The sequence below is a fragment of the Dasypus novemcinctus genome, chromosome 7, assembly GCF_030445035.2.
Source record: "Dasypus novemcinctus isolate mDasNov1 chromosome 7, mDasNov1.1.hap2, whole genome shotgun sequence".
Lineage (NCBI taxonomy): Eukaryota > Metazoa > Chordata > Mammalia > Cingulata > Dasypodidae > Dasypus > Dasypus novemcinctus.
In genome coordinates, this window is record NC_080679.1 from 89,227,011 (window position 1) to 89,241,749 (window position 14,739).

General features: G+C 48.3%; 1 protein-coding gene across 1 annotated transcript in view; it reads left to right on the forward strand.

Annotated features, from left to right (window-relative positions):
• The first annotated feature begins 1,394 nt into the window (after positions 1-1,394).
• Positions 1,395-14,739, forward strand: part of PLA2R1 (phospholipase A2 receptor 1) — a 126,614-nt gene continuing 113,269 nt past the window's right edge. Inside the window, exon 1 of the mRNA XM_004463890.4 lies at positions 1,395-1,598. Coding sequence (XP_004463947.3) covers positions 1,493-1,598 — 106 coding nt within the window. The 5' untranslated portion in view covers positions 1,395-1,492. The remainder of the gene's footprint in view (positions 1,599-14,739) is intronic.

Genomic DNA, 14,739 nt, shown 5'->3' on the forward strand with positions numbered 1-14,739 from the left:
TTCCCCCAGCTTCCCTCTGCGGCAACCTGACAGCGCCTCACTTCCAATGATGTCATCACCTCTCACTTCTTGACATGGGGGGTTCTTGGATGCGGAGATGTGACCAGGTTTGAAGCTTGCTACTGCTGCAGCAGTGTGCAGAGAAGTTAATTACCCTAGCATTGCCTTAACCAACCAGGAACTTATGGATACATGTTCTTTCCTTTTGTCAGCAGGGCAGATTGTTCGGAGGTCTTCTGAGGTTTCTGCAATACTAAGCCCCCATTTCTTCTGCCTTGGCCAAGGCAATTGCTTTCCCTTCTCTATTTCACTCTGACCTTCAATCCTCCTCCTTCCTGCCTGAGATGGCCTCCCAGGCTCTCTCTTCAGGGAAACCAAACTAAGACAGTTACTCAAAAACGTTGGTTTGGTATTGGCTGATAGCTGAGAAACGCATTTCCTCAAAGATCCCCTCACCTTTTCCCTTTTTAAAGGTTCCCTTTAGTTTTCATCCCTACTCTTATGTTTCAATGGCTAATGACACGTCCTATTCAGGACGTCACTATATGAGCCTGCTCTGAATATTAAATGCTTGCGGTGTTCTACTGGTTCTTTGAAGGATAAAGTGAGAAGGACTGCATTCTAGTCAGGGTTTTCCTAATTACTAGTTTAGAAGTCATTTTTACTAGGTTAAGGAGTAAAATTGAACAAATCACTTCACCTTTCTGGGCGGGTTTTCTCTGCTGTGTAGTGGAAGAACGCCCCTACCACCCCCGCACCCCCATTTTACTGGGTTAGGGGATCAAAGGAGATGGGGAAAGGGGGGGGCGGGGAGTTCTTTTAAAATGTAAATAAGCTCAACATAGAAAGGCCTGGGAGTTACTGAGGAGTGAGGCAGATGGAGACCTGGGCACAAAATTTCAGGGGTGTCCAGTGCCCCACGTTCCAGAGGAGGAGATGCTCAAAGCGCTCCAGCACACGTGGTTCACGGAGGAGCTCGGTTTACTTTAAGCTGCCTCCCGCCAAACCCGCAGTGTTTACCAGAATCTGGGTAATTCGCAAACCCAGATGTCAGACTTCCTGTCCCGGGGAATCTCAACTCCCTTGATCCCTACTCCTCTCGGCCTCCCCCCAAGAAGGCAAGAGCGAGGCCGGAGGCGGGAGGAGCGCGCTCCGGCAGGCTCACCCCTCCTTTCTCTCCACTCCAAAGGCAGGAATTTCTGGGATGGGCGGATGAACGCTCCCTCTTGTCCTTCCCCAAGCTGGAGTGGGTAGGGCGGGGGAAAACGCCGCGACTTTTCCTTCTTCCAACCCAGAGCTCCCTAGCGTCTCACGCTGTGGACACGCGGGTGGCGGAATGGGGTGCGGGGGCACGGGGTTGGCGCGGCGGCCGGCGGGGGCGGGGCGCCGAGGAGCTGCGGGCCGCCTCCCGCGCCGCGGGGCCGTGCGCTCTGCGCGCGGGCAGGCCCGGGGGGGCGCGAGGAGCGGCGCGCGGGGAGCGCAGTGGTTAGCGATGCCGCTGCTGCCAACGCTGCTGCTGCTGCTGTCAGGCGCGCCGCGGGGCTCCGGCGAGGGCACGGCGGCGGCGCTCCAGCCCGAGCGGGCCCTCGAGTGGCAGGGTGAGTGCCCCTCCGATTGGGGGAAACACATCGGCACGTCGGGGACCGGGGGTGGTCGAGGGAGCCAAGGAGGGGCGTAGCGGAGGGCGGGCGGCGGCGGCCGGGTTCGTATGGGGCCGTGTGTCCGCAGTCCCGGGAAAGCCCTAGGGATGGGGCGTTCCTGCAGCCCCTTCCCCCGGGCTTCTGGGTGGGGTGCGGCGAGGGGCCGGGGCTGGACTGGTAAGCAACTAGACTTCGCTCCTTCCGAGGTCTCGGGCATCCAAGGACAAGCCAGGTACAGGAGCATAGGAGACCTTTCCAAATGCAAACTTTCCGAGAGAGTTGTTTATTTGAGAGGACCACCTCTCTGGATAAATGATGGCAAAAGGACTTTCCTTTTCGTCCCTTCCCAAAGCAAGCGCGCAGTGTACGCGCGGTCACCTGCGGAGTGGCCCCGGGCCAGGCCTCTCGCCTCCGCCCCTTTGGAAAAGAAAACTTGATCTGCGTTAAGGCTTCTCAGACAACCTGGGGGAGAGACAACTGTCTCCAATGAGTTATTTGACCTCGAGCAAGTTACCCTCTTCGTTCCATTAGAAAAAAGGCTTCTGTGATACCCTTAGGAACACTGAGGGTTAAAAGAGAAGGTTTCTAATGCACTTGGGGCGCAGGTGCTTTGGCCATTGTGAGCGATCCTTCAAGGTTCCCACTCAGCACACCCTCCCTCCTTCCCTCCCCTCTCCCCCCCAGGGATCAACTCAGCAGGCTTTTATTGAGCACCTGCTACACAGAAAGACACGTCTAAGTGGCTTATAAAGAGGAAGGAGGAGAGGTTTCCGCCTCCAGGGGCCCACCTTGGTGAAGAGAAGGCAGAGAAGCCAGGGTCCAGATGCAGAGACCCGTGGGTGGACAGAGGAGGGGAGGTAGCACAAAGTTAAATGATCACGTGGGAGCTTCCATTCCCTGCCTTTGGGATACCTTTGGAGAAAAGGGCTTGAATGAGGTGTGGTCGATGCCTGCATTTGTTTTGTTTACTTTCTTAACATCTTATGTATAGTTTTTGAGGCAGCCCTTCTGGACCGCTTTCTGCAACATTCCCAGGAGGCCTTATCGGAGACAGGTTGGGCAACATGACCATTCTTCTACTAAACGGGTCTTCCACTTCTTTGTGCCTTGTAGGTCAGTTCAGTAAAAGTTGCTCCTGTGGATACACCTGCCACATCTCATCCAGAGTGCCTGGTGCATTCCTGTTAACAGTTTAAAATGCGGCATCTTGGTGTCTAGAAGAGAGCAACAGCCCTTCGGGCAGAAGCTGGAGAACCAAACCGCTCAGTGATCTGAGGATCACTGAGCTGGTGAGCCTCAGAGCCAGGCTTAGCACTGAGCGGCTAATCCCTTTTTCTGTGTAGCAGACCCAAATCCTGGCCTGAGATAGTTTCTAATTAGTGCCGTCTTCTTAGTGGTCAAGGACACTGAAATCAGAACCACCTGCAGCCTCCCGTGTCCTCCACGTGACAAATCTGAGTTTGCAGATCTGAAGGGGTTTGACACAGATGTCACGGTTTCTTCAGCTATGAAACTGCTGCTGCTAATGTTCTAAAGAGCGGGGAGTGAATCTAATGGCTCTTACACAGGCTCCGTCCCCTCCCTGACTCCAGTCACACACAGCAGTAGAATTCAAATGCAGTCTACATGGGTTTGAAACCAAGTTTTTCTTGGCCGTACAAAGATGGAAAGCAAAATCTTAGGGGTGGAAGGGACAGGAGACATTGTCCAACCACCCATTTTTCAATTGTGGAAGCTGAGATGGACCCCCATGTAGTCAGCCATGCTTTAGGATACCTCAGTTTACCACAGCGCTCACTGCAATGTTGACTCACACTGACCAGATTCATTCACTTTTAGCCATGATTGGAATCCACAGAGCAACCAGCAGAAAAACGCATACCCATTTTAGTTTCATATCCACTAATAAGTCATACGTCGTGATGTGAGACAGATTATATGGCATTTTTCATCTGAATTGTTTGAGATGTGTTATTGATTGATCTGGTATGTGTTATAAGCATCCCAGCCTTGGAAGACAGGTGGTAGGTGGAGTTTTGGTGACTTTTCAATCATTTATCAATAATTTTGTATTCCAACATCAGTAGATGCAATGTCATATTGTAGTTAAATCCATGGACCCTGGAGACAGACTGCCTGGTTCAAAATCTGGCTCTGCGGTGTACTAGCTGTGTGACTTTGGGCACATTACTTAACCTCTCTGGGCCCCAACTTCCTCACCTATAAAAATGGAGCTAATAATAGTATTTTAGTGTTTTTCCTGTTGCTTAGATAGTACCATGGAGCCTTCTTCCTCTGGCCAGTCCAGATCTCTTTGACAGGTTGGCTGCCCTGCAACAGTTATTTTCAGCCCTGTGCACAGCATTTAACTCGGAATGTCTGAAGCTTGTCTCCTGCCTATAGTTGGCTAAAACAAGGCACCTCATGGTGGTTTGTTTTCCCCAATCTGGAATCTGAAGCAAGAAGTCTTCAAATACCTGCTAACCTAACTCATTCAGGTAGCCCAGATACTGGGAAAGCAGGGCAAAGAATGAAGTGGGTGGGGCGCCTTGGCGAAAGGTGGGCATATTCTCTCTGGAGGATGACAAGTGAAATGAATTGGAGGCAAGTAGCAGAACTTTGAAGCCATGTTGAGGACTGAGATTTTAAAATATGAAATGGCCCCAACCAACAACACAAGAGATTGTCCTCCTGCAGTGCTCAGCCTCCCAGCACCACTCCTTGGGGCCTGGTGGGATAGGTGCTTCTGAGTGACCAGCCACCAAGGGAAGTGGGGTGCTGTGCGTAGAGTCCCGTCAGGAGAAAAGAGAGTGAAACGGGGCTTCTCTTGATGGCCCAGGATGGGACAGGGGCAGGAGGAGGGCAGCTAAAGGCCTCAGTTGTTTTTTCACTATCTGTTAAACACTATGTGCTTTATCCTCCTGTCATGGTTTGGGTTCACACAACAGCAATCCCTGAGACCTGTATTTGGGTGCATGTAGTTTATGCGGGAAGTGATCACAGAAAGCACGGGGAGGGAGTGAGGAAGCAAGACAGGGGAGAGAAGAAAGCCACTGTCAGCGGCGAGGACTCAGGTTCACACGGGAGCTCGGCAGGACTGTGGAGAACATACTTCAGAAGGGAGCGAGAAGCTGGGGTGTTTATTCACTAGCTGCCGTCCATCGCTGATGGAGGGTCGTTCCGGGGCATTGGCCTCTTCAGGCAGAGAGACACAGGAAGAGTATGCTGGAGCAGTCTGCAGGTCAGCGACCTCCAGGTAGGGCATGTGGGTAGGGAACCCACAGAATCTGCCACATGCCTCCCAAGATTAGGGAGATGAACACCTGAGTAAGAAGATATGATATTGTCTCCAGAAGCTGAGGGTACGGGGCAGAGACAGAAACATAAACAACTGCAAAGCAGTGTGGTGGGTGTTATGACAGGTGAGAAAGTGCTGAAAGGATGCAGAGTTTTGGGGGCTGGCCTGGGGAACTGGAGACTCACAAAAGTGCAATTGAGTTGTGCTAAAGGGTAAGTAAGTAATTACCAAATGGGAAAAAGGAGAAAGAGCATTCTGAAGAAAGCTTAGAATCCATGAAAAGGCGCAGAATCACATGTTGGGCAACAGAAGTTCAATGAGCTGCAGATTCTAGTCTGGGCTCTTTGGGAGGCAAGGAAAGCAAGCCCCTGAAGCTCACTCAGGCCAATGCAGGGCTGGTTGTAAGGATACCAGGACCTCATGGTGATCCACGGACAGGTCTCCTTGAAAATCAGGCCTTCTGGGAACCAGAGCTCATTGCTGGAATGAAGCAGCCAGTTCTTCTCTTTCTCTCCCTCAGGGGCTATGTGGTAGTCCCAGCTCAGTTCTCTTTTCTGTTGACTAGTTTCCTCTGCTTCAACTTCAGCATCTTTGCTGTGGAGCTCCCACAGCCTCCTGGGAAGAGCTCTCTGCTTCTCTGCCTCCTAAGAGAGGAATCTGGCCACCCTAGCCCCAGCGATCTGGCCAGTCCACGTGCTCTGTGCTGGAATCAGAGGCCTTCCTTGGCTAGTTGGCTGGGTCTCAGGTGGGGTAGGCTGGGGCAGGCCAGACCATTCTGTGCGCAGGGCTGCTGCCACTTTGGGGACTGTGGACAGGGCAGGTTCCCAGAGCAGTATCATGGGCAGGGCAAGAAGCAGTGACATGCCTGTATTTGGAAGCAGGGGAGAGGTGACTGTCTGAAAGGTTAAAGCAGTAGCCCAAGAAGAAAGCCTCTGATGAGCTGCACTAAGTCAATCCCAGTAGGAGTACTGAGGAGCAGAAAGTTTGAGCTAAGGAGATAAGGATTAATAGAGAAGAAAATAAAACAAAATAGACTTAGTGGAAATTGGGAGACTGGAGAGGGTGGCAAAATGGGAGGGGTAGTAACTGTACAGTAGGAATTTCAAGTTTGGGAAGTGGATCCATTCTCTGCAATGACAAGACCCAAGGAAGGCAGAGGGGGTCAGAAACAGAGAGTCCAGAGCAGCCCTAGAGCCAGAGCAGGTAGAAGAGTTTAGAACTTTTTGTCAATGAACCACTATAAGAAATACATTTTACATCATGACCACACACCTATGTAACTGAAACAAAAGTTTCATTTAAAAATACCTTTACCTGATGCGGTATTATATTAGTATCCTAGCGTTGCCTAGATAACAAAGTACCACAAACCGAGTGGCTTAAAACGACACTTTACTCTCACATTTTAGAGGCTAGAAAACCAAAATCAAGGTGACAGAGGGGTTGGTTCCTTCTAAGGCCCTAGAGGGAGAATTTGCCCAATGCCTCTCTAGCGTCCGGGGGTTCTCAGCAATCCTGGGCGGGCCTTGACTTGGTTGCACCGTAACGCCAATCTCTGCCTCCATCTTCACATGACCTTCCCTCTCTGTGTCCTCTGTGTCTGTGTCTCCCTCCTCTTATAAGGACACCAGTCACTAGAGTAAGACCCAGCCTAATCGTAACTCGATTACATCTGCAAGGACCCTATTTCCAAATAAGACCACGTTCACAGGTACCGGGAGTGAGGACTTCCACATATCTTTTTTGGGGGGGGGGGGTGGGGAGGGAACACATAATTCACCCACAACAGGTGTGCTGATAATTTTCTATTCTATTTTGTACTATTTTGTTTAATGCTAGTCATGACACACTGAACGGATGACACGGCCCATTGATGGGTCACAACCTATAGCAGAGAAGATACTGGGCCAGAGTGTCGGTTCACCCGTGTGGAAGTAAAGGTGTGGGGGGCGTCAGGGAGCCTGCTGGTGTTCAGGCCTTCGTGACGGTGGGGAACAGAGGCTCGGGGTGGCGGGCAACAGGGACAGAAGTGAGGCGAGAGTGTGACACGGGGGAGGGGTTTCTGACGGAGGCTGGCACGTGGAGGGAGCAGTGGGGAGGAACCGTGGCCTTGAGATTTTCCCCATGCCTCCATTTCTGATATGAAAGTAAAATTGCCCCCTCTCTACTGCTCATTATAGCATCTGACATTTGCGGAGGGCTCACTATGTGCCATTTGACTTGTATCACCACATTTAATCCTTACCACAACCCAGTGAGGTAGGTAATATGAATGCATACCCCTATTTTATTTAGAGATGAACAAGGATGAAGTAGCTTGTGCCCATGGGAACTTGTTGGTGAGGATTAGAACCAGGCACTCAAGCAGTAATGTAAAGGATCCATGAGTAGCCTTGTGACCCACGAAATACTTCATCCCGTAGATCGCATGCAATATGATTTTGTGACGGGAGGAACCCGGGAGCAGACTCTTGCTCTCTGCACCTCCTCCCTTCCCAAACCCCTACTTCCACATGTGGGAGAGAATATTTTCACAAAGCAGAAGTGTGCAAAGCTATTGGTTTATTTATTGTTCTAGGCCATTCCTACAGCCCTGGGCAATGAGCCATTCTCTTAATCAGGAGATTTGGGCTGTAAATAAACGCCTGATCTGATGGTTTCGTTTCCCTTCCTGGCCGTGACTCACTCCAGGCACCTAGACTTCCCTCCTCCTCCTCTGCCTGTTGTCTCTCAGCATCTCTTCCCCTTCTTTTCTTTTTTTTTAAGATTTATTTTTATTTATTTCTCCACCACCCCCACTCCCCTTGTCGTCTGCTCTCTGTGTCCATTCGCTGTGTGTTCTTCTGTGTCTGCTTGTATTCTCATTAGGCGGCTCCGGGAACTGATCCTGGGACCTTCTGGAGTGGGAGAGAGGTGACTACTCTCTCGTGCCACCTCAGCTCCCCTCTTCCCCTTCTGACCCATCTCATCCCATCTCCTCTGAACGACTTCTTTCCTCATGAGCCTTTGCGAGTCAGCATAGATTTCCAGCTTTCCTGGTTCTTTTTACTTTTTCATTAATCTTCTTACCTCTTTTCTTATTGCTGCTTGTTGCAGTAACTGATAGCACCGGCTTCAACCCAAGGTCTGGAAAGTTTGACCCACGCAGATTGCATACTCCTCTCCTCAGCTCCCCTTCCCTTAGCCTAACAATTTGCTTATTTATATCAGATTTTCTGAAGAAATGGTTTCTTTGTTCTGCCTCTTCTGAACTCATCCCTAAGTGGCTCTATCAAAGCAACATATCTGAGCCCTTTACAGATCTTTCTTTCAGAAATTTATTCTTAGAAGCCTTTCAGGAAATGCATAGCCAAGAACATAAATTATATTTTGAATTGGTCAAAGTGAAAAAAATACTACAGTTAATAAAAGAAACAGACAAAAGCACACCTTATAAATACTTTGTTAGGTCATTTAGGTAAAAATATTTTATAAAGCTACTTAAGAAAAATAAAGGAGTATTATTAGAATTTCTATAAATTGGGCACTGTGATAGAGATAAACAAAACAGACTGCTTTCATGGGTGGCCATATGCCTTTTAAATTTATGATACTTTCTAGACCACTACAGTTCCAAAGAAATATGCTAATCTGAAAATTTTCCCGTTTACAGCTGTTGGTATTCTGCTCTTGAGAACTTTCCTTTTCAAATATGAAAATATTAACAGGACACTCATTCAAAGTGATGATTGAACTAAACTGTTGTTGTCTTTTTTTGCTATTTTGTGCCATCCACTTTCAAAGTTAAGGTTTGTTTTTAGTCTTACCAGCATTTGTAAAGTGATCAGAGCAACTGAAGTCATCCTTATAAGGGTAAGGTAAGGCCAGCACTACTGTTCAAGTGGGGAAACCAAGGCAGATACTCTTCTAGCCCCAAGGAGGGCTACCGTAAAAGAGACACTCTTTTGTTTGCCATCTTTTTTCAGTAGTGTTCACCTCATTCAAATAAGAACAGGGCCAGCTTCCTGATTCTGTAACCAAGGCAGTGGCACAGGAACCCCCTCGGAAGGGCCTCATGCTTGGGATTTAAAACTCTGCTGTCACTGCCTTGAAATTCTTAATAATTTTATCTTTGAATTTGTGTTTTGTTTGACAAGTGCCATGGGACAGTGGAACCTAGGGTCAAGCAGGATCCAGCCTCCCTGCTTCCCCCATGGGTACCTGGTGGCCCTGTCCCGTCCCCACTGCCCTGCACCCACATGGTAACTGGACCACAGTTGGGGGGGCAGGCCCAGGCTGGGAAGCTGACCCCCATGGATGGATCTTCTAGGTGGGACAAGGTGGGGGGAACACCTCCACTGGGGATAGAAGCACCCCTGCAAGCTTACAGGAGACTCAGTGGGAACTGATTTCCTGTCCCCAATCCCATACCGACTGCGACAGGCAGGGAGGTTGCAGTCCCATGGGGGTCCCTATCCACTGTGGGTTGGGGCAGTCAGTCCACGGGAAGGGGGGCTCGACTTCCCGGCCCCCAGCCATTTTGCCCTGGGCCCTGCAAATTGGGTAGCCAGCCCTGAGTAAGATGGATGGAGATCAACCATGTATTAAAAGTATCTATTAAAAATTTCTGCCTCTCTCTTAAGTAAATGTAATATTTTAGAAATGGGCATATTCTCAAAGCAATTAAGATGGGCAACTCATTGTAAATACTTCTACTTTCAGTAATGTCATGTCATTTCCAAAGCTGTTTTGGTTGTTGGTGAAGTTGTTTCCCGATTTTGTTTGTTTGGGTGGCCCAGTCTTTGACTCATTTCTCCCAGGGCTTTATTTTTTTTTTTAAAGATTTATTTATTTATTTATTTCTCTCCCCTTCCCCCCCCCCCCCCCACCACCACCCCGGCTGTCTGTTCTCTGTATCTATTTGCTGCGTCTTCTTTGTCCACTTCTGTTGTTGTCAGCGGCACTGGGAATCTGTGACTCTTTTTGTTGCGTCATCTTGTTGTGTCAGTTCTCCGCGTGTGCGATGCCATTCCTGGGCAGGCTACACTTTCTTTCATGCTGGGCGGCTCTCCTTAAGGGCGCACTCCTTGCGCGTGGGGCTCCCCTATGCGGGGGACACCTCTGCGTGGCAGGTCACTCCTTGTGCGCATCAGCGCTGCGCACAGGCTAGCTCCACACGAGTCAGGGAGGCCCGGGGTTTGAACCGCGGACCTCCCATGTGGTAGACGGACGCCCTAACCACTGGGCCAAGTCCACCGCCCTCCCAGGGCTTTAAAGTGCAAGGCGTTGGTGAGGGAACTTTAACAGCGTTCTGAACCCATCAGCTGTGTCTTATTATGTCTTATCGGAACTTGCTTTTGTAAGGAGGTTCCCAGGTGACTGAGATGGTTTATTTTCATATATGTGGTGATAACAGGGTAAGTCGAATAATGATTTCACCACAGGCAGTATCTGTTAGGAACTTTTGAGTTTTTCAAAAAGGCAAAATAATGGGGAGGTGGGGATAAACTAAAAGCTAAACGTCAGAAAAATGTTTTCAACTCAGTTCAAAAATTCCCTGATGAGACAGCGAAGTGTGGCAGGGAACCTCAAAGAGAGCCCCTTCCCGTTGAACAAGGTGCAATTTTCTGCAAGGCTCAGCCACTGCCAAATGAGGACGGGAGGGAGGGCTGGGGGAGGGAACGAGGACAGACAGAGTCAAGGGCAGAGGAAAGGGTTAATCCATCTCAGAAGGGGTAGGTAACAGGCAATTTGAATCCTCACAAAACTGGAGCCTGTGGAGCTGATTAAGCTGGGTTTCATTTTTCCCATGTGAGAAAGAATATTGTTCACCCATAGAACTTGGATCAGCAATTTGAGGAGATTAGGCAGAAAGGAAAATGAACAAGGGGATGAGAACAGACTTGTAAAAAGATTTAGCAAGAGGGGTCCCACGGGCCTATGGAGACGGTGATTATCCAGGTTCAGAAGCTGCAGGAGAATAAAGAAGGCTCAGAATCAAGGACAATGGTAGGGCAGGGAAATAGGAAGAAGTTCTGAGACAAGATGAGAAGTTTTTAAAAATGCATTTAGAGAAGTAGATTTGGTCCAATGGATGGGGCGTCTGCCTACCACATGGGAAGTCCAGGGTTCAAACTCAGGGCCTCCTGCACTGTGTGATGAGCTGGCCCATGTGCAGTGCTGATGCACGCAAGGAGTGCCATGCCACGCAGTGCTGTCCCCTGCATAGGGGAGCCCCACACATAAGGAGTGCGCCCCATAAGGAGTGCACCCCATAAGGAGAGCCGCCCAGTGCGAAAGAAAGTGCAGCCTGCCCAGGAATGGCACTGCACACACGGAGAGCTGACACAGCAAGATGACGCAACAAAAAAGAGACGCAGATTCCCAGTGCTGCTGACAAGAATAGAAGCAGACACAGAAGAACACACAGCGAATGGACACATAGAGCAGACAACTGGGGGGGCAGGGGCGGGAAAGGGGAGAGAAATAAATAAATAAATAAGTCTTTAAAAAAATGCGCTTAGGTAACTTTTTAATTGATTGATGGAAAGCAATTGACAGGTAGCAGTAGGCTTCCTTAGGCGCTATCATACACTAAATCTCAAATGATTTGGGATAAAATGCTAACATTGGTATAGAGAGGGGTAGGAAGGGCTGGCACATCTTTCACTTGTTCTGCAAATTTGTTCTTTCAAGTACTATGCACAAGCTGCTTGCTACAAGCAGAGGACCTTCCTTGCTGATTGGTTTGGAAAGTCATACTAAGCACTCAGATTATCAGTATCATTCAGCCATGTACAGGACTTGATCAGCAGCTTGCAACATCTCTTCCTGCTACCGAGTCATTGAAGCAACACAATCAAATCTGAACCCATGTTCCCTAGATGGAACAGACACAGACAGACCCAAATGTGTATAGCAGAAAAAGGTCGATTATCTTAGGAGAGAAGCCCGGACTCCGCTCACCTTGAGCCCGGCTGCAGGGGACAGATGCCCTCCCTGCTACCTTGTGAGTCCCTTCCTGTCAAAACTGAAGTGCTGCCAAAACAGCAAGGAAATGGCCAAATTCAAGGGAAGAGGAAGGCAGGAGGTGCATTAATCCAGCATGGGCTGTGTGTGGGGAGGGAATAGAAGAGGTTTCAAACCTGGGAACTTTGGGAGGGTATTGAAATTGCATTGAACTTAGTGAGCTGTGGTTTCCTAAAGGTGTGTCTTAAACATTGCGCTTGATTAAACTGTGCATTTGAACTTGTCCTTCCAGTTCCCCTAACAGGGAGAGGAACAGATGCAGAGACTCTATGTGGTAGTTGGATTAGTTGGTTACTGTCATGGTAACCAACTCTTCAATTACCTGAAAAGAAACTATAAAAAAGTATTTCTTTAGGAATTGTGTTTTTATTTATTTCAGGTTTCTCTGTTAAAAGTCAGGAGACTCACCTAAACTTAACGCTTCATACTTTATCTTATAATACCTTCAGCCACATTATCTTTCCTTGAGCTAAGAGGTGTGTAGAAGCAGTAGGGGACACTGAAAAGTGGGTGGACGCAATTAGAAGGGGTGCTGAAAGTCAAGTGGAGGGCTTCCAAAGAAACTTCCTGTGGATGCCTCCAGATGGCACTGTTCAAGCAGCTGGATCAAACCACAACAATGGCCCCAGACTCTAGTTTCAACTTCATGGTCTCATGGAGAGTAGATTGGCAAGAATGTGTCAATTATCAAATCCCTGAAGCCAGAAGCAAGTCTTTTCAACTGCCTTTTCTACATGTTCTATCTTGTTCTATCAGTCGCCAAATCTTCCTAGTTTTTTGAAATTTCTCGTTAGTGACAAATCGAGGACACTCCCTCTTTTCCTTTCTCATCAGTACCTTTAGTCTCCCTGCTGAATCGTAGGAATAGTCTCCAAGTCCCCCTGTGTGCCATACATCTCCTGCTACCTAAAGGAGAACTCCTCCAAGGCAGACACTTGGTCATTTCTCTTCACAGCTATATTCTCAGCACCTAAAACAGCTGGGCATATTGTAGGTGGTCAATAAATGTTTTCATTGGATATTTCCTTACCCAAATTAATCTTTCACACTGAGTCCTCAGTCATGCCTTCTCTTACCCTCCAAAGCTCCCTTTCCTCTGAAGAATAGTTACCAATTTTTAAATGAAGTTTTCAAGTTCCTCCATAAAACCACCCCAAACCATCTCTTTCCCACTTCATATTCTACCACACCTGCTGGGCTTCAGTGACACTCTCTGGATCTGCCTGTAGATTGACACACCTCCTCCATTGTCATGAGGGCAGGCATCCGTGTCAGGTTCACCAGCAAACCCCCACATGTGTCAAAAATAGGTCCCTAATACATGCTTGTTGAATGGAAATGAGAAAGAGAGAGAGAGATTTCTCTATTTTTGGCCAAATTGGCTCCTTCTGCCCCTGGGTTTTCACCCCATGTGCTTCTACCTCTTATGTCAAAATAGATGTTAAAATTGTTATCATTATTTCTGTACATTTCAGTGACTCCAAGAGAGACCCTCAGCTCCTTGAAAGCAAGCACTATGACGTATATGTCCTGGTATCTGCAGGGTTCCACACACATGCCATAGTAGGTGCTCAATAAACACTTGTTGCTGGAATTGCAGGTCTCCTATTTCAATGTCCTCTGCAACAATCTCCAGCAGTTCATCTACTTCTTTCTAGATTATAAATCGATCTATGTAAATAAGGCAAGATCTGGATGTAATGTGGTCCTCATTGAGTATATGGGTTTAAAACTTTCCTCCTAGGACAAACCAGTTTGAAGTACATGGTCTGGGCTTGTGGGTAACGTTAATTCCTCTGACATCCCCATGTTCCTGCCAGCACTGTTCTGCTATCCCTTCTCTGACAAGTACATGTGTGTGCACACATTTTCCCCATCAGAAAAGTCTAATAACACTGAGGAGTCCTGTCCACCCCACACATAACATCAGTTGAGTGTCTTAAACTTTGGTCTGTTTTCTTTTCCTTGTATTACGTCACTTGTTTTTAAGGTCTTAAGTGCAATTACAGTGTGTTCTTTGGAACAGACGGAACTCCCTTCTTTTCATTAGCTAGGTGAATTCCCATCATTCCAGGACAAGTAGACACAGTTCAAGGGAAAGATATTTAGACCAATAATTCCTCTATCTCAGCATCCTGCACAGTGCCCAGCATGTAGCTGACACCCAGCGGTGCTTGTTGAGTGAATAATGAATGAATGAACACAGTAACATTCCATCTGCGGTCATAAAAGCGAAACCTGGTTCCTTTGAGGGCTAAAGAGACCCATGAGAGTTATGGCCATGGCCGATGGGGTTAACTACCAGGGCAGATGGCCCCTCTTTGGAAATGGTGTTTATGTGTGATGAATCTGGACTCAGATGGGATCTCCCTTCATAAGACTTTCATGCTAATGTGCTGGAGGTGCAGTTAATGTTGGGGTTTAAGATATATTTAGGGGATTTGAATCTCTGGACTGACAATGTGATAGCCAGATCCTGAGCCTCAACAGACTCCAGCACCTACAATCTGATTTATTGGACTTACCACACTCAGCTAAGATGGAGGTGAAGGACAACCACCACACCATGGAGCCTAGAGTGATTACAACTGAAAATGGGAGGATTGCATCCAGCATCCAGGTGGAATCTGAGCCTCCTCTTGACATAAAGGTGCAATGGACACAACCAATCCAGTGTCCACATAGAAGAGGTGGCATTGGATTGGGAAAAGTGGACATAATGGACAAAGGGTATGGGGAAAGGCAGGAAGAGATGAGAGGTGGAGGCGTCTTCGGGACATGGAGCTGCCCTGG